Here is a 17,861-nt window from a genome sequence, read left to right on the forward strand (position 1 = left end):
CTGGGCTAACAGCATCCGTGTGGCTGTTGCCGAATGTGAGCACAAATTCTTTTATGGATCTCTCCATAGGCAGCCCTGAGCTTGGTAGTATGTATTCCACAGTTCCTCGGTCATGCCACTGCATAGGCATAGAATCTGGTTTTGAGCACACAATTCATTATTCTAAGGCTGTGTACGCGTTTATAGCACAATTTTTTTTTCTCAGTCCAGAATCATCCGTGCTTGTCCTCAATATACTGCTTTCAAGTTAGATTGAGTCTAGATCCTGCCTTCTACAAAAGGACTCAGATATTCCAGTACATGTCCAGTTTTCTAGTGCCTACTTTCTCCACACTGGCCGTATAAGCCATCCTTGGCCAGGAGACCTTTTGCTAGAAGCAACAGCAGCTTTAAATGCTTATGTAAAAGTATGAGGAAGTGGAAAAATCAAACACAGGGATTCTGTGGAATAAGTACTGGTGGTGAGAGAGAGAGAAACCATCAAGGATGCCTGTTATCTTGGCAAGCCATCATAATATGATCCATTCAAGCCCAGATCATTTTACACTAAGCAGAGAAATGTGATGGGCAGAAGGCAGTTCCTCTCCTGGTGACATAATAAGAGATGAATGTGTGCTGGCCTGGTTCTGCATACTGTATATGTCCTTGCTAAATTAAGCAGCATAAATAACTGCAAGGGCATTAATACTTTTTTTGGGAACAACTATAAACATGCTCTGGTGGCTTCAAAAGAGGAAACTAGATCTGAGTGCTTGGCATTGTGGGATTTGTGAAGGATCAGTGGGTGAATGGGAGGAATCAAAGCCTCACAGAAACAACTTCTTTTTTTAACCTATTTAGTTTTGAACTTCATCTGTAATTCATTTCTAGAAACAGTGAATGGTGCACAGAACATCTAGGCATCAACCGAAAACTGTTTTTCATGCACACAGCTGCATAAGGAAACATTTTACTGACAGAGCACACAGCTAGAAGCAATGTTTGTTTGTTTTTAATTTGTGTTCTATTCATTTTCAGTTACTAATGAATTTGATATATATATTTAAGATGCCTTGAACACTATATAGTGGGCAGCAGGGGTAAAAAAAATACATACATACATACATACATACATACATACATACCTTAGCAGCTCATTCTTGATATAGGAAAAAAGCATGGCAAGCAGCACAGAGGAAAAAATACTAATACCCATTTTTAAAAATAAAAAACCCTTTCAATAATAAAATAGATTAATGAGCCATGTGCTGCTTAAGAAAGAAATGGCATCAACTTGATCCGTAGCCTGTTAGTGGAATGTGTTTCCAAGGAAAACACACCTGGCACTATCACTGTCAGTTTTTAGGTGCCAGCCTAAGACATTTTTATTAATCCGGTCCTTTGGTAGTAAAGCTACCCTCTACTGTGGTGCTAATCCTTTAAGTGGGGTGGAGTAAGACTTGTCCTCCTTTGTGTGTTTTTGGATTAGCATTTTAATTTAAATAGACATATATTTCATGGTAGTGCTGTTCAGGAGCTTACTTTCAAAGGGCACCCTCAAGGCCCCTGATCTGCCTATTGACTGTTCTTTACCTTTAAACTGGGCAGTGACTTAGAGAGCATTTCAGACAGAGGCCTGTAAAGTAGGACACACAGTCACCCTAGTTGGCAATAACAGAACAAGATGAGGCAGGACCATCAATCCACACACACCCTCCAACAGAGAGTCAAGAACTGATGACTGAATATGACAAGATTGATGCCTGCAGATGAGGAAGTGGCTGGCTGGTTCCAATGGATATGTTAAATCCAGCATCCTTTGCTACTGAAAGGGCATGGAACGGGCAATGATTTCATGCTCTCACTATCTAAACTGGAGATGCCTGACACACAATCCCCAGGATTATTCCCTCTTTATGCCTGGAACTGAGCCCTCCAACAGAGGAACTCCTAATAGGGTGACTGGGGAAATAATAACAACACGAGTGGGTGCATTTTGGTGTTCTTTTGACAGTTAATAATTTCCTTTCTTTCTGGCATGTCAGCAGGTGTATCTAGCAATTTGTCTGAACAAAAACTGTGGGTGGGGGACAAGGGTGTGATAAGTGCATACAAGCTCCACCCTGACATCCTTGTGCATGTTTTCCCACCATCTCAGTCCACAATTTTCCTTGTGTTGAGAGGGGAAGCTTTGCAGGGAACTTTTACTCACCACATTTACTTAAATTTGAGAAGAATGCCTTGTGGAATCAGGAAAGGACTCCCTGCTTTATCAGGGTCCGCAGTCACGCAGAGGGCTGTACACATGCTCAAGTGACCTTGAGTAAAAGTTGCAGGCCTTCCACACTCAACACAAGGGAAAGCTGTGAGATTAGAGTGGGACTACATGCAGGGGGTACAATGGGGGCAAGGCTGCCAACTTGAATAAAATATGGGGGGCAAGTTAAACTCTGCCCTGCAGATGTGGTGCACACAAACCATTTGAATGGCAATGCTCACCAAATTTGAGGGGTGGCTTCCTCAAATATTTAATGGGGAGACCTCAGCCCCTAAGAGTTGGCTCCTATGATTGGGATGATTGTGGGCAGTGCTTCTGTCCACACTACATTTCCCCATCCACAGATGCACATTCATGTTTCATCAGAAGCGGAAGACTCCCTGGCTTCTTCAGCAGCCGCCTCTCCCAAACCCCACTCCTCCCCAGCCCCTGCTTCTGCCTCGCAGTCTGAACTGTGCTCTGCTGCAGCCTCTTCCCGTTCACTTAACCCTGTCACCTTCTCCTTCCAATCTGTAACCATTCCTCGTTGTCCCACCACCAATCCCCTGGCTCTGAGCTTTCTTCTCTTGGGAGTTCCCTGAGGGCTTCTGCAGCTGGTGCCTCCCACCGCTCCTTGGCATCCAACTAGTCCATGACGATGCCCTGGAGCAATGCTACATTGGGGCATTTTGGGTAATGGCAGATGACCCTCAGTGCTGGTGCTTCTGTTGCATGCCACCAGTAATAAACCTGCCTTGGAGGGGAGAAGCTGATGTTCCCCTCCCACCTCGGGCTGGCCTTGACTTTTCCTTGAGATATGACCACCACCACCTAGTATTACTTAAACCACTCGCAAGATATTCTGCCACAAGGCTTGGTGGATGGTCTCCCTTGCTAAAAGCTATTAGCAGAGGGGAAAGTTCTTTTGAATGTTGTGAGAGAGTGGATCTGACTGACATACTGTGGGCGGCAAGTCGAATTAACAGTATTCGGCTAGTCATCAAACATTACTTTTTAAGACTATTAAATATCTATGCAATTACACAGAGAATCTAAAGGATAAAATTACTCACATCAAGACTACATAATGCAATGACTCTGAAATGCTACAGAGGAAACCTATGTTATTTATGCACGGCTATGAATATGATTCACTGATTTTGCTGAATATGTATGAGGTGGCTGCTATTTTTTACCATCCCTTTTTTGTGCAATTATATAAGAGTCTCCCGATTTCACCTGAAGACAGTCTTTCATTATGGCTGCCTCCTTTGTTGCCTTTGGAATAGATAAGCGGCAGTTTCATACAGTAATATATTGTTTGGGCACAAACAACAGTTCGATGCTTTATTCAGTTCCCCAGTCGTAAGATAGACATCCTTCTTAAACGTCAGGAGGCAGAGAGGTGGGTCACTAGCAAAAATTTAGTAAAACTTGATGCTGATTGAGGTAGCCAGAGTGAACAAAGAAGGGGGGAAGGAAATTTATTTTTTTTTTAAAAATCAAGGTGTGGAGAAAGTAGAGATAGGTAACAGTATAGGTAACTTGACAGAAAAAGAACTTTGCTCTATCCAGTCCAGGGGTCGGCAAGGTTTACCTTGCTTGGGCCGGTTCATTCCAGCGGAGATCCCTCTGTGGGCCAGATTAGTTGAACACTCTGCTTCCGACACTGGCTGACTAGATTTAAGGGTCTTTTACACAGCTACCTGATACTTTTTAACAGAATATGCCAATGGCAAAACCTGGAACTTTTTTCATGAGCTACCAATGTGCTATGGCAAGAATGGGGAGGATGTGACCCTCCAGATAATATTGGACTCCCAACTCCCATCAGCCCTAGTGAGCATGGTCAATGGTCAGGAAAGATGGGAGCTGTAGACCAACAACATCTGGAGAGCCAAAGGTCTTGAGAGCCACTAGTCTTAAAGGGGGAATTAGACAATTTCATGGAGGATGGATCTATCAATTATTATTTGCCATGATGGTGATATGTAGTCTCCATCTTCTCTGGCAGTACTGTACACTAGTTGCTGGATAGTGTCTTTATGCCCTACCTGTGGACTGCTCAAGAGGCATCTGGTTGGCTACAAATAGAATGCTGGGCTCAGTGGAGATCTGATTTAGGTTCTCTTACATTCTGGATACTATGATTGGACCAAGGGATATTCAGTGCATATGGTACCTGAAGAAGTGTGCATGCACACGAAAGCTCATACCAATAACAAACTTAGTTGGTCTCTAAGGTGCTACTGGAAGGAATTTTTTTATTTTGTTTCACATATTCAAAGTGTTTCCTTATTTTTCTACTGAAACAACTGTTTATGGACAAGCTCCACCCAGGTCTACCAATTACAATTACAATTTTCCTTTATTATTAAATTGTTGTTGTTGCTAATTAAATTTTTATACCACGCTTCATCAGAGGATCACGGGGCAGTTTACAATACAAAATCACAAAACATATAACATAGTAGCAAACGAAAACAATACCCCTGCCACACACAGCATAGAAAATATAGTGAAATGTTACTTTAACTTTACACATATATTTATCAACCTTTAACTTAATAGACTAAACAAATTAAAAATATTTGACTATTTAAAACTATTTTTGTATACAAATAATGTATGCCATATTGACTTATGAGTATCTTCCTTTACTTTTTGACATGTATAATTTACCGTTGAATTATCAAAACGTAAGAACTGCAGGTGGGAACAAATGCAGGGGACCATAAGAGACAATATATCAGATAATATATCACTAGAGAATACTGGGCATGGGCCCCCCCACCTGCAGAGAAAGAGGTTGAGAAAAGTGGGTGCATGGGGATTTAAAGTTTAGTCCTGTAAAATAAGGTTGAACTTTAAAATAATGGCAAAATAACTTTTTTTGAGAGAGAACAGATTAGTATATTAAAAGCTGCAATGTCAATCTGTCCCCCTTTCACCAGTCAAAAGAATAAATGCATCTAAGCAGCTGTAAGAATTCAGTCTGATTATCTCCTGGGATGCAAACAGTTCTCTCAGTTACTGAGAGAAGCTAGATTATGCCCAGTTGCAACATAAAGGAAACCTACCTGGTTCTGCCTCCAGGTGTTCCTTGCTCACTGGTATTTTGAAACTTTGCATCTGCCTTGTTTGAGTGAAAATGCCTTATGGCAAATTGCTGAAGGAGCAGCCACTGAAGAATGTCAAACATCAGTCATTGCTTTGTGATTGCAGGTTTGTGCATAATCAAACTATCAACTGCATGAGGGTTCTTCTTGTGCTGATTGACCTCTTTCCATCTGAATTCCTCCCAATAGCACAAAGGACCCTACACATCTTTCACCTGGGCAGCAGAAAATGTAATCACCAACTTCTGTTTGTCTTGATTGTTTACATCAGAGAGTTTTTCTTCCCCACTTGGACCTCTGGGAGGTGAGTAGCTGCAGCTGCCTTCAAGAACAAAGCAATCTTCTTTTTCATCTCCACCTAGATGGAATTAGAACACAGTCAGTCAGCATTGGAAAGGTGACATGAGCAATTAATTTATTGTTTGTTACTTAATGGTAGCAACATGTTCCGAATGACAACAAATGCGTAGCATCTTTGAATTACAAGCCACTGACGTTTCATTTCTGAACTGTGACGTATGATTAGGAAGCTGGGAAGTTGCCTTCTACTGAGTCAGAACATAGTCCATCCAGCTCAGTATCATCTACTGATAGACAACACACTCTAGGGTTTCAGGCAATGGTCTTTTCCATCTCTACATGGATTTGGAGGGGTTATGCACTTTTTGCTTGCAAAGCATGTGCTCTACCACTGAGATGTTGCCCCTCCCCCTAATACAACTAGACTTCAGGGATGCCCAATGTGATGCCCTCCAGCTGTGGTTGAAGTACAAATCACATTTAGCCAGAGCCAGGAAGACTAATGATCAGGGATAACGGGAGTTGTAATCCAACATCTGGGGGCAGAAAATGTAGCTGGTACAGTGTTTTTTCTGCAAGGGAATATTCTTCTTAGGAAGGCTTTAGCTATTGAATTTAATTATTAAACACATGTGAGCCCAGTTGCAGGAGAGGGGAGATGACAACCTTAGTGAAGTGATTGTACTTGCTGCTTTTTTAAAACTAAATTTTTTTAAAGTGTACATAAGAGAATGAAAGTCAACAATGCATGTCTTCTCCCCCACTCCTTGGGCTTCTGTTTACTCACAGAATGAATTTTTTGAATGTATTTTTTTATTAATATATGCAAGTTTGTGTTTACAAAGTTTAAGAGCCAAGGTAACAAGATACATTATTGTGTGGAATGAGTGCTTCAATGCACTCTTGAAACACACGCAAAGCAAGTCTCTTTCATCTCTAAGCTTGTAACCTAAATACCACACAAGCAACATACTGTGATTCATCATTATTAACTTGTTTATTGATTGCCGACTTTAAGGATTTATTATAATTCAGGTTGCTTAACAGATCATCAAGGGAAACATCTGAGAAGCATTAACTGATTTTTTTTTAAAAGAAGCAGCACTAACTGATTTTTTATCTCAGCATGTGAAGGGGAAAAACTGTAATGATAAAACATTAAAGAAAATAGACATACATACCTATAAGGGCCTGACACAACAGAGAAAGGCTTAACACCATTTAGTATTAACGTCCCACTGTGTGAATCTAAATGCCTACAGATGTTATCTTTCTATCTGCAGAGCCTTCCACTTTACAGAGGACAGTCTTCTATTTTGAAAAGCAGTCAGAGAACAGTTGTCTCTTTGAAGAACTCCTTTATCTGAAGGGCTGGTCAGTCTTAGGCAGATTATTTATTTGAATTTATATCCCACCTTTCCCCTTCCCCATAAGGAGTTCAAGATGGTGTATATGGTTCCCCCCCTCCTCAATTAATCCCCACAACAACCCTGTGAGGTAGATTAAGCCGAGAGCAAGTGACTGACCCAAGGTCACCCACTGAGATTCGTGGCTGAGTGGGGATTTGAACCCTGGTCTCCCAGGTCCTACTTCAATGTGAGCATGTGCATAGTCATACGTGACTCAAATGCACATGAGTGTGGAGTTGCCTGTTTACTTTAGAATATGTAAATCCGTCTCTCTTTCAGTTGATGTATATTTCATATTTTAGCAATGAGGGGCAATTAGATACCAGAGAAAGGGGTTCCAAAATGTACAAGGAGCCTCCACAGAGCCTCCTCCCCCACTCCAAACATTTTCCTTCCAACCTGCGAAAGGTGATGAAAACAGGGGTGGATTGGGCAAGCGTTAGTATACTCAGTCCCACTTGCCTCCACCCCTTCACATGGTAATTTCTCCGCTGAAGTTAGGTTTAGTGGTAAGTTTTTTGTTTTTGTTTTTTAAAGGGGGGCAAAAAACTAAGTGATATACATAAATCTGAAACCTGTAGGTTTATATTGTATTAAAAACAGTGTTTCATTTTCCTCTTTTGATTGTAGATCTAATTTCTCTCTCACACACCAATATTTCACAAGCTGGATGTGAAAAATGGAGACATTTGTGGGAGATATACAGTCAAATCTAACAATGCATATTCTTCCTAGTTAGAATGTGTATGGTCTTAACCCCATAGAGCCGTATTGCTGATATGCCGACTGTGACCACAGAAATGTACTGTAATTGGTAGAGAAGGCTCTGTGTGATGTCCTTTCCCCTCCTCTCCTGGGAGGGAAGAAGCAAAAATATTTCCTGTTCCTTTTCTATTTTTCTCTTCTTCACACCACGTAAGCAGACAGATACACAGACCTGATGGGCTGCAATATGTTCCAAGCAGGGTTGCCAACTGTTCTGTCAGCATCTGCTCTAGTGCCTTACTGCCTTTAACAGGAACCTGATGTGCCGACCTTGATTAGGTGGCAGTGCTTTACTCCATGCCATGAAAAGCCCCCCAAGCTGTTGTTAAAGGCACGATGCCAAGCCAGACCAGGTGTGTCCCCATCCCAGTCAGTTGGCAACCCAGCGGGAGAGGAAACAATTCCTGAGCGCCTGTCCTGTGCCCTCACCATTCCCAATCTGCCAGCTCTGATTCTGCACAATCCTATTGATCTTACGAGGTTTGTGCAAGGATTCTTCACGAGGCTGTGCTGAAATGAAAGAGGTGCTTGGCAGGCTGCACCCAGTATTAACTTGCAAATTCAGGCACATGCAGGGACAACACAAACAAGTATTTTTGTTTCTAGATGGTCTAATGAAGATGTTTGCCAAGCCATGAAGCCAGTCCCTCCCTAAAATTTCTCAAGCGAAGCACCCAAACAGATGCATACCACTGAACACCCACATATTTGTTTAGTGGGGAAAATGTTAAAAACAAGTTCCTTATCATGGTGTGCTTGGATTCTGCACCTCTGTGATTGGAGAGTGCTTTATTATCACTTAGCAACCTTAAGTGCTTTGGCAAAATTGATGTTTACAGTACAAATTGTTGCAAGCTTCTGTTTCATTTTGCATTCTGCCACATTCCTTTCCCTTTTTCTTCTCAGACTGTGATATTGTAGAATCACAAGGCAGGAAGAAGAACAGAATGTGATTTTCATTAGGGACCACCCCCTTATTAAGCCATTATTCTGCACACAGGTAACTAACAGCTACCCTATACAATAACCTTGTTGCTCTCTATTGCTGCGTGATCCCAGAATTTAACATTTTATGAATAGGGGACAATAGAGAATATGCTTTTAAAAAAATTGAATGCAATATTGATCAGAGGCTCTAACTGCAGCCACACATAGACAGCTAGGTAAATGATAACCAATCCATATATAACATAACTTTAACATATATCTGAAAGTATTCTACCTATTATTGAATGATAAATAAACAAGACAGTTTAAAATATGCCCAATGTACCTAACTCAGACCACTAAATTGATTTTATGAATTCATCGCACACTGCTTGAATTTAATCAGCTTTTGGTTGTTGTTGTTGTTAATTAATTTTTTTGTTTACTTGGTTTTGTATTTGTGTCCTGAAGAGATGCCATTCCAATTACACCACACCACACGCATCGTTCTTGTCCTCTATTACAGACTTCTCAAAAATAATCTGTACAGGCAGTGAACTTGTCTGGTTGAGTCATTTTTGCTAATTCTGATAATGCAGGCTATGTTCTCAAAGGAGGGGGAAATTGTAAATCAATGCACTGCTGGATGGAAAGACAGTTTGTGCATACAGAAGACAAGAAATATAACCATAGAATTGAAAACCATGAATTATCTGGCAACAGAAATATAAATAAAATGGAGATGGAAGCTTGCAGAAGATTGCCATAAAGGGAATTGCAAACATGTCAGGGCACTCTTGAAGGCAAGACTTCACTAGAGCATATATGCAGGAAAAAATGTAAACATTCCCTGTAAATTTACAGTATTGAACAGAGCATTGCAACTTCTAACGATTGGACTCCAGGCCTATGTAAACAGATTGCCTCATCCTACTTCCCACATCTCTGAGACACTCCAAAGGCCATGGCAGGCTATGAAAAATAGGCTTGTCTTATTTTCCTCTCATACCATTAGTAGGGGCACCATGGGATAATTGCCCAGATTCTTCCAGAATGAACTAACAGAGAGCTGTGACCAACTCTGTGCATGGCTTGTAATCTATGCATAGATTATATGGACTTGCTGATATAGTCCCATTGACTATATCTGCAGGAATTGTTCCTTTTGTATTGTTATGAGTTTGAGGAGGGAGGGAGGGAGTAGGCTGCATGCAAGATCCTTCTAACATGGATCCAGAAAGTGTTAAAATATAAGCCACACCAGTTTCCTGTGTTGAGATGATAGCCTGGGTGATAGGGCATTAAAGTAAACAAAGGAAAGAGGCTGTGTGTGAGATAGCAAATGGGTGGGGCCCTTCTCCCAGCTTGTGGTTAGTTAGAAGGACAAAGCCTGATAGAGATGGGTATGCAGTGATGTGACCTAGAAGCAAAGAAGCAAACAGACAGAGAGAGAACCATGCTGGATCTCTTCCTGAATCCAAGGTTGCGGCTATGGGAGAAACAAGATCCTTTTAGGGAGTTAGTGTTGTGAAACACCCCCCAACCTCAATTGCAGGCTCAGGTTGAATAAACCATATATCATAAAGACACCACTGTCTCCGCTGTGCCTCATTTCCAAAAGGAAACATGAACCCTGAGTAAGTGCCTGGAACCCATGGAATCAGAGATTGGGGTGGCGTGGAACAGTATGTTTTGTAGGAAGACAGATGGGCCCTTCACTGGCTATCGCTACAGCATTTCTACTTTCCTTTGATCCAAACGTTGTAGAGAAAAAGAGTCAAAAGGGAGAGGACATTCTCCCCAAAGTTGTGGAATTCCCTCCCCACAGAGGTGCATCTGGCTTCTTCACTATGCAGCTTTTGGCAAATCCTCAAGATGCACCTCTTTCCTTGGCCTTTAACACCTGAGATGAGTGATTGCAAGGCCCACCCTATTCCTGTGATTGAAATCTGCTGTTTTTAATTTCAATTTGTTGTAACCTACTCTGGAAACTACTAGTGAACGGTTGGCAATAAATATCATCATCATAATCCTGATGTGATAGACAGTCACATCTGCCTATATCACTGAGTTGTATAATGTATTGAAGTAAGGAACACGGTAGGTATTAAAGAGCCACAAGCAAGCTCATTTTGGGGACTGGTCCAACTATGGCACCCATTCCAAGCAGGAAGGAAACTTGTTCTCAATATTTGTTTCTTGGAAAGTGATATGAGAGACAAATAGGGCTTCACACATGCTCTTCCCCCTCCACATCTACTTATGGCTGCATATACCTCCCACTTTTTTCAGACAACTTCATGTATATACCCTGAATAAGTGTTTACTCAAAACATGCAGTTCGAAATCCACCACTTTTTTTAACCATACATTTGAATATTAATGGAGCTGCTGTTGTAACCCAACCCATCTTAGGTCAGCCTGCAACCCAATAGTTGGTCCCAATCTATCTGTTGAAGCAACATATTGCATGTGAAAACTCATGTCCTAAGAGTCAGCTGCAGCATGAATTTATCCATGTTTACTCAGAGGTTACTCCATTGTCTTACTTCCTAGAAAATGTACTTAGATCTGCAACCCTAGTTTGAAACTCATTTTCCAAAGCAATCTCCATTTTTGCAAATAAAAGGAGGTCTTATCTGGTCTTTATCATTAAAAGCTGCAGACCTATGGAGACCTAACTCAGAAGTGGGTTTCACTGAGTTAAGTCTGATTTGTTTCAGTGTAAACATGTATAAGATCTTGCTGCATGAACACTGTGCATGCAATGACCCTGCTGCATAAGAAATATCTTACTTGCCATATTTCCAAATATTTATTGATTGCTTTGTCTTTGGAAGACCTTTGGAACCTGCATATTTTCAATGATGCCTAATCACTTTTTGTGTGTGTTAAGAAGCACAGTAGCTCAATCAACCATTAATTCTGTACTACTTTGTTTTGAAAAGAATCAAAGTAACTGTCTGTAACTATTTCATTTTGCTCTGAATATTTAACCATGATAATGCAAAGATAGTTGTTTCAGTTTTAAAAATATTTTACCCATTCCAACTTTTCCCAGTTGCCGATAGCCTACCACAGCAAGAAGGGCTACTTGCACTCTAGAATGGAGAGCAGAGAAGTTGGGATGTCCTCACACAGAAAGTATTCAACAAGCCTGAAAAGTGTAAGATTATATACTTCCTATATCCAGGATAAATGTCCTGGACAACTGAGAAGAATATTTCAGTTCTATCCAGGTCTACCAACAATCACTTATGGTCAACCACAACTACTCTGTTAAGGACTGCAAGAAGCATTTTGACCCAGCCAATATCCTCCTTGCAAACAGGAGGGGAAATTGCTGCCACACTCATGTGTTTCCTGAGGTTTCTCTCCTCCTTCCTAGCACTGACAGCACATTAATCAGAAACCACCAGCCTCATTCAGTTATATTTTTTAAATTCAAGAATTTATATCATGCCCTTTAATTCATAAGCATTTACTCCGGGTGGCTTCTAATAATGGGAAATATTACCACGATCTCATAATAAAAGTCACATAAAACACACAAGTATAAAATAGAAACATGGCCCACAAACAGTAAAAAAATAACAAAGTTTGCCACATAAAAACATGATCAGTCTGATAAAAGACAAAAGCAGCCCAGAACAGAAAAGCCTTGATAAGGAAGGCCTAAACCACATGCAGCAAATTACACGGCTTAAGAACCATGTCATCTGATCTAGGTTGAGTACACACCATAAATTTAAAGCACATGCCACCCCCACCCCGAAGACTTATGGGAGCTGAAGGGTGCTGGAAATTGTAGCTCTGAGAGGGGAAACTACAGTTCCCAGAATTCTTGTGGGGGGAGGGGTTGTCATGTGCTTTAAAGTTATGGGGATACCTCGCAGAGCTACAATCCCCAGCACCCTTAGTGAACTAGTTCCAGGATTCTTCGTTTGGTGGGTGGAATGTGAATCAAATGTGCTTTATGTACACTGTACTCAGCATTCCCCACTCCCAAAAAGCATGCTTTGTGCTGGATTAGGAATGGCTGCAGAATAGCAGAACTGTAGAGTTGGAAGGGACACCAAGGGTCATCTAGCTCAACCCCCTGCAATGTGCAACGTGGGGCTCGAACCCACAACCCTGAAATTAAGAGTCTCTACTGACTGAAAAGCAATGACAAACCTAGACAGCATCTTAAAAAGCAGAGACATCACCTTGCCAGCAAAGGTCCGTATAGTTAAAACTATGGTTTTCCCAGTAGTGATGTATGGAAGTCAGTGCTGGACCATAAAGCAGGCTGATCGCCGAAGAATTGATGCTTTTGAATTATGGTGCTGGAGGAGATTCTTGAGAGTCCCATGGACTGCAAGAAGATCAAATGTATCCATTCTTCAGGAAATCAGCCCTGAGTGCTCACTGGAAGGACAGATCCTGAAGCTGAGGCTCCAGTACTTTGGCCACCTCCTGAGAAGAGAAGACTCCCTGGAAAAGACCCTGACGTTGGGAAAGATGGAGGGCACAAGGAGAAGGGGACGACAGAGGATGAGATAGTTGGATGGTGTTCTTGAAGCTACCAGCATGAGTTTGACCAAACTACAGGAGGCAGTGGAAGACAGAAGTGCCTGGCGTGCTCTGGTCCATGGGGTCACGAAGAGTCGGACACGACTAAACGACTAAACAACACCACCGACTGAACTATTCACAGGGTCAAATCCAGGTCCGGCTAGGAGAGACCCCTGGCCTGCAATCCTGGCCAGCCGCTGCCAGTCAGTGTGGAGACAGCCCTGAGATATGGAACTCGCTCTCCCGGGAAGGCAGTGCCGGCTGCCACCACCTCAGGGGCTACTAGCCCGACTACTAGCTCTAACCTCCACTGCTCATGCGCTCATGCTCTGCTTGGTGGGCTTCTCACAGGCATTTGGCTGGGCGAGCGCGGCCACCGAGGCATCTCACCTAACGGCCTCCCCCAACCCCGCTGCCGCCGCAGGTCTCGAGCGCGTGGCCGGCTCTGCGCGTGCGCGTACGCGCGCCGCCTGGTTTGTTGCCATGTCGAGCTCTGACCTCACTGACTCCGCGGCGGTCACGCCAGCCCCGCCTCCTCCCTGCCTCTCTACTGTACAGGCCGGCGTTTGAAAAAGTGGGCGAGTCCACCTGAGCGCACAGTACAGGGGTGTGTCTGAGAGGGTAATAAAACCACACGCTCCCGCACACTGACACATTCGTGCCTGCCCTTGCTGCAACTAGCCTGTCCCCCCCCCCCCGTACCGTCCGGGCTGCGAAGCGACGGCCGCCGAGGTGGGCAAACAGGGCCGGAGCTCCCCCCCTCGCTTCTGTAGCAGTTGGACGCGCCCGCGGCCGCGTCACCCATTGTTTACAAACCAACCGCAGCAGCAACAACAGCGTTTTGAGAGCGAGCGAGCGGAGAGGGTGTCTCATTGGTAGCTGCTGAACGAGCAGCGGAGGCGGCGGCAGCGTGCGCGCCAAGCGGAGGAAAGGAAAGCGAAGCCGGCTGCTGCCATGCCTTGCCGGCGGGCGGGCGCAGAGCGCTTCCTGCTGCTGGAGCACGCCGTGTCGCTGCCGGGCGGCGCCGTCGGGGCGAGCAGCGGCTCCAAGGAAGTGGACGCGCTGGTGGCCAAGCTGGGCGAGGTGCTGCAGCTGAGCGCCCAGCGCCGCGCGCCGCCTGCCCCTCGCCTGGCCCCCAAGCGCCAGGGCCGCGACCGGGCGGCCCCCTACTCGTCCCCGAGGGGGCTCGGCTTCTTAGCCTCGCTGCACCACCCCCACCCCCGGCCGCCCCACGCGCTGTCCCCGGCGTCGCTGCTGCTGCTGCCTCCGTCCCCGCCCAGCGCCGCCGACCGCGAGAGCAGCCCTCGGGTGGCCAAGCAGCTGTGCGGACGGGGCTGGCTGCGGAGCGGCGGGAAGAAGCAGCGCCCGCGGCCCTCTCGGCTGTCGGCGGGCGACGAGGACGACGACGACGAGGACGACGACCCGCACCGCCTCCTCCAAGAACTCATCCTGTCCGGCAACCTCATCAAAGAAGCCGTCCGGCGGCTGCAGCTGGCGGCCACGGCGCCCTCGACGGCGCCGGCCGAGGCCTCCTCCGCCACCGCATCCCCCGGCTCGGCTTCGTCCACCGGCAGCTGCTGCTGCCACAGCAGCAGCGGAGAAGGAGACTCGGCGGCAGCCTCGGCGTACGGCGTCTCCGCTTTGCAGCCCCGGCCCTGACGCCCCCAGCCTGCCGTCCGGGATGCAGCCGTGCCCTCCCGATCGCCGACAGACCCCTCTCTTGGGGCAGACTATGGGAAGAGGCTTTGCACCTTTTCCCTCTCCGCTACACACAGTTAGGGATTTATGGCGGGGGGGGGGCGGGGAGAGGCCAAACGCGACGGCGACGAGGTGCGACTGCAAATCCCCAGACGCGGATTCTCGAGGCAGCGCCGTATATACTTGAAGCAGACTTGTCCATTTGCTACGAGACACTGAACGATGATGATTCTTCGTAGCTCCTCGTTATGGACGGAGCCACGGCTGCTACTGACTCACTGTTCTCTCTTTATTAAGAAAATTGTGGTGCTATGCAGCCCTGGACGGTTGCCCTCGCAGCCTTTCCCGTCGACCAGCTAAGAGCCAGCCCAGATGACCCGAATCTGCCTCCTGCGCCAGGATTTGTGCTTTCCGTCTGAACGCTTGTACCCCACCGCCGCAGTAACCTGCTCTTTTTTGGAGGTGGGGGGGGGGGCGAGCAAAAAAAAAAAAAAGGGGACCATCCCGCATGGCATTATCTAGTGTGGAATCATTTTTACGCACACGCCGGTGTGTTGCTTGAGGGGGGCGGGCGAGGGGGGCTGAACAGTAAAGGCATGTCAGATGTTTTCTATTGGAAAGGGAGGGTGGAGCCAGTACACTATTGAATGCAAATATGAATTGGTTTGAAGAGCTGCGCCCCCCACCCCTTTCTGCCAAGGTCACCCCTTTCTGCCTTCCCCGTCCGGGCTCTGTTTGTTCATGTTGCGTTCCCCAGGCAGTTGGAGATCGTAATCCTATCCGAGCTTGTTTTGACTGGGCTGTGGGCGAACCCTGCGTGTTTTGTAACGGCTGGGAGTCTCCTGAGGACGCACACGTTGCCATCCGAGATGTTGTGCTTTTCTCTCCCCCCCCCTTTTTTTTTCTCTCTAAAAGCTCCTCCTCTCCCTACAAACAGGATTCTGAGAAAGGAGGTCATGTTACAGCCGTCTTTCTAAGAAATCTCCCCCCCCCTCCCCGCCAGTCATAAGCAAATCTCTGGGGCTCTGCCCAGCCAAGGGTATTTGGTTTGCCTCTTTTACACCCTCTATGATCCCCAAATTTCCCTTGTGAGTCAATCCTCGTACAAAAAAGAGAGAAAAGAAATGTTGCCTCTTGTTTTGGATTGTCTCAACTGGAACCATTTGCATTATGTGTAAATTCTCTTTTTGGAGACTCTCGGGGTTTTCACCATTTTTATCCTTTACATAAATCTGTTTTGCGGCTGTATGTAGCCGTTTAAAAATGTGAATATTCATGCTAGAAAGTGGTTGGCTAACATGCAGTGAGAGGCTGAGGGTGAAGAGGCACATTGTTCATGGAAGGTAGCTAAAAAATGAGCTTTTTAAAATTAAAAGCAAAAAAATAAAAATGAATAAATACACACAGAACCTCAATGGCTCAATCAGCAGAAGCGGCTGTTGACAAAATATAAAAATATATATACACTTCGTAACGGAGTGTTGGAGTTGTGTTCCTGGTTTTCAGGACTTGTCTTTAATATGTCTGTATTGAATAAACGTGGTAGACTTTTATATGAAAAAGAAATTCTGTGTTCTGTCGTCTTTGCACTAGAGTGGTTTAGTGTTCCCACTTGCTGTATATATGATCAATTGTTTCCTCTTCTGTGAAGCCTTCACGAGGTGGGTGAGGGAGTATGGGGGTTGGGACTAAACCTGGGCTGTGCGATGCAAAGAGCTGGTTACAAAAGTCTCTGAATGCAACTCAGTCCCTTTGTTTGCCAGCAACATTCTTCCAGGCTCGGAAATCCTCTTGTGCATTTTGTAGTTTTGTTCTTGGAATGTGTACATTCTAGTTTATTTGATGCAACCACTGAAAATTTAGAATACTATAAAGGGTGTGTGTGTGTGTGTGTGTGTGTGTGTTTGCAACCCCTTATTCTCACCCCATCTCCCTCCCCTGCCCACTTTTGTGGTAAGAACAGAAAGGATGATGTAGCTCTCATTGCAGCAGTTTTTTTCTTGATTAATATTGAGATGCAGGAATCTTGGACCCAATCCAGGTCCACTGCCATCAGGAGGCGGCTGCTCATTCATGTTAGTGAGATAAGAATGGCCTTCCCTAGATGCCAATTAAACCAAATGTCCTCGGAACACTTCTCACATTAAGGCATTTGTCCTGGATTACTCGGCATCAAGGTACAAATGAACTAAAGCATGCTATTCCACCTCTTGCCTCTGTGTCACAATTGCAAACAAAATCTGCTTCTTTGTAGTAGATGGTGATTGTGTCGAGAAGAAAATGGAAGGCAATAAAGCTATGAAAATGTACTTGCCTCATGCTCTAATGCTTTGCAATAAAAGAAGGGCTATGTTAAGATTACTACTTCTTAGAGTTTTAGAAAAGGAAATGGAAGCAATGACAGGAATAGCTTACTTGCTGCTAGAACTATCTGTGCACACAAATGATTGGTAGATGCTGCAAGAATGTGATAGCCCTTCCCTTTGCAGAAGATGAGGAAGAGAAGATGATTGGATCCTACCCAACAAATAATTATACAAAAAGTCATATGTAATGGCTGCTACTACTAAATAAATAGAGTGTTAAACATAGGACACATGTATATTTACCTCACTATTTTTTGCCAATTTTTTTTTTAGCCAGCCAGGTAGTAAACTAGTAGTGTGAACCCATGACTTATTTCCTTCTGGCCTTAATGATACTAAAATTCCAGTAGGAAATGTGGATTTGATGGTTCAACAGGATTGCCAGGCCTTTACCACTACAATTCTGGACAAATCTGACTTTGATGGGTACCTTGTCAATATGGTCTCATCTGAAGATAAATGGGTAAAATAAATAAATGCATCC

General features: G+C 44.5%; 2 protein-coding genes across 4 annotated transcripts in view; one reads left to right on the top strand and one right to left on the bottom strand.

The window, feature by feature from the left end:
* DPY19L4 (dpy-19 like 4) overlaps positions 1–13,726 on the bottom strand; it is a 77,159-nt gene extending 63,433 nt beyond the window's left edge. Inside the window, exons 1-2 of one of the 3 annotated variants that reach the window (XM_081874231.1) lie at positions 13,619–13,726; positions 5,317–5,713 (exon numbers count right to left, since the gene is read on the bottom strand). In XM_081874231.1, the coding sequence (XP_081730357.1) occupies positions 5,317–5,368 (52 nt within the window). In that variant the 5' untranslated portion in view covers positions 5,369–5,713; positions 13,619–13,726. Of the gene's footprint in view, positions 1–5,316; positions 5,714–7,387; positions 7,445–13,618 lie in introns of those variants that run through there. The other 2 variants (XM_081874234.1, XM_081874232.1) reach the window with 2 other exon arrangements.
* Positions 13,727–13,849: 123 nt separating this feature from the next.
* LOC309348959 (GSK-3-binding protein-like) lies at positions 13,850–16,577 on the top strand. Its single transcript, XM_081874790.1, has one exon. The coding sequence runs from the start codon at positions 14,268–14,270 to the stop codon at positions 14,970–14,972; it is 705 nt and encodes a 234-aa protein (XP_081730916.1). The 5' UTR covers positions 13,850–14,267; the 3' UTR covers positions 14,973–16,577.
* The last annotated feature ends 1,284 nt before the right edge of the window (positions 16,578–17,861 follow it).

Source organism: Podarcis erhardii (assembly GCF_964252035.2).
Source record: "Podarcis erhardii genome assembly, chromosome: 8".
In the NCBI taxonomy this organism is placed as follows: domain Eukaryota; kingdom Metazoa; phylum Chordata; class Lepidosauria; order Squamata; family Lacertidae; genus Podarcis; species Podarcis erhardii.

What these genes read in the sequence shown, in the direction of transcription:
- LOC309348959 (XM_081874790.1), top strand. Translation starts at nt 14,268, where the DNA reads ATGCCTTGCCGGCGGGCGGGCGCAGAGCGCTTCCTGCTGCTGGAGCAC.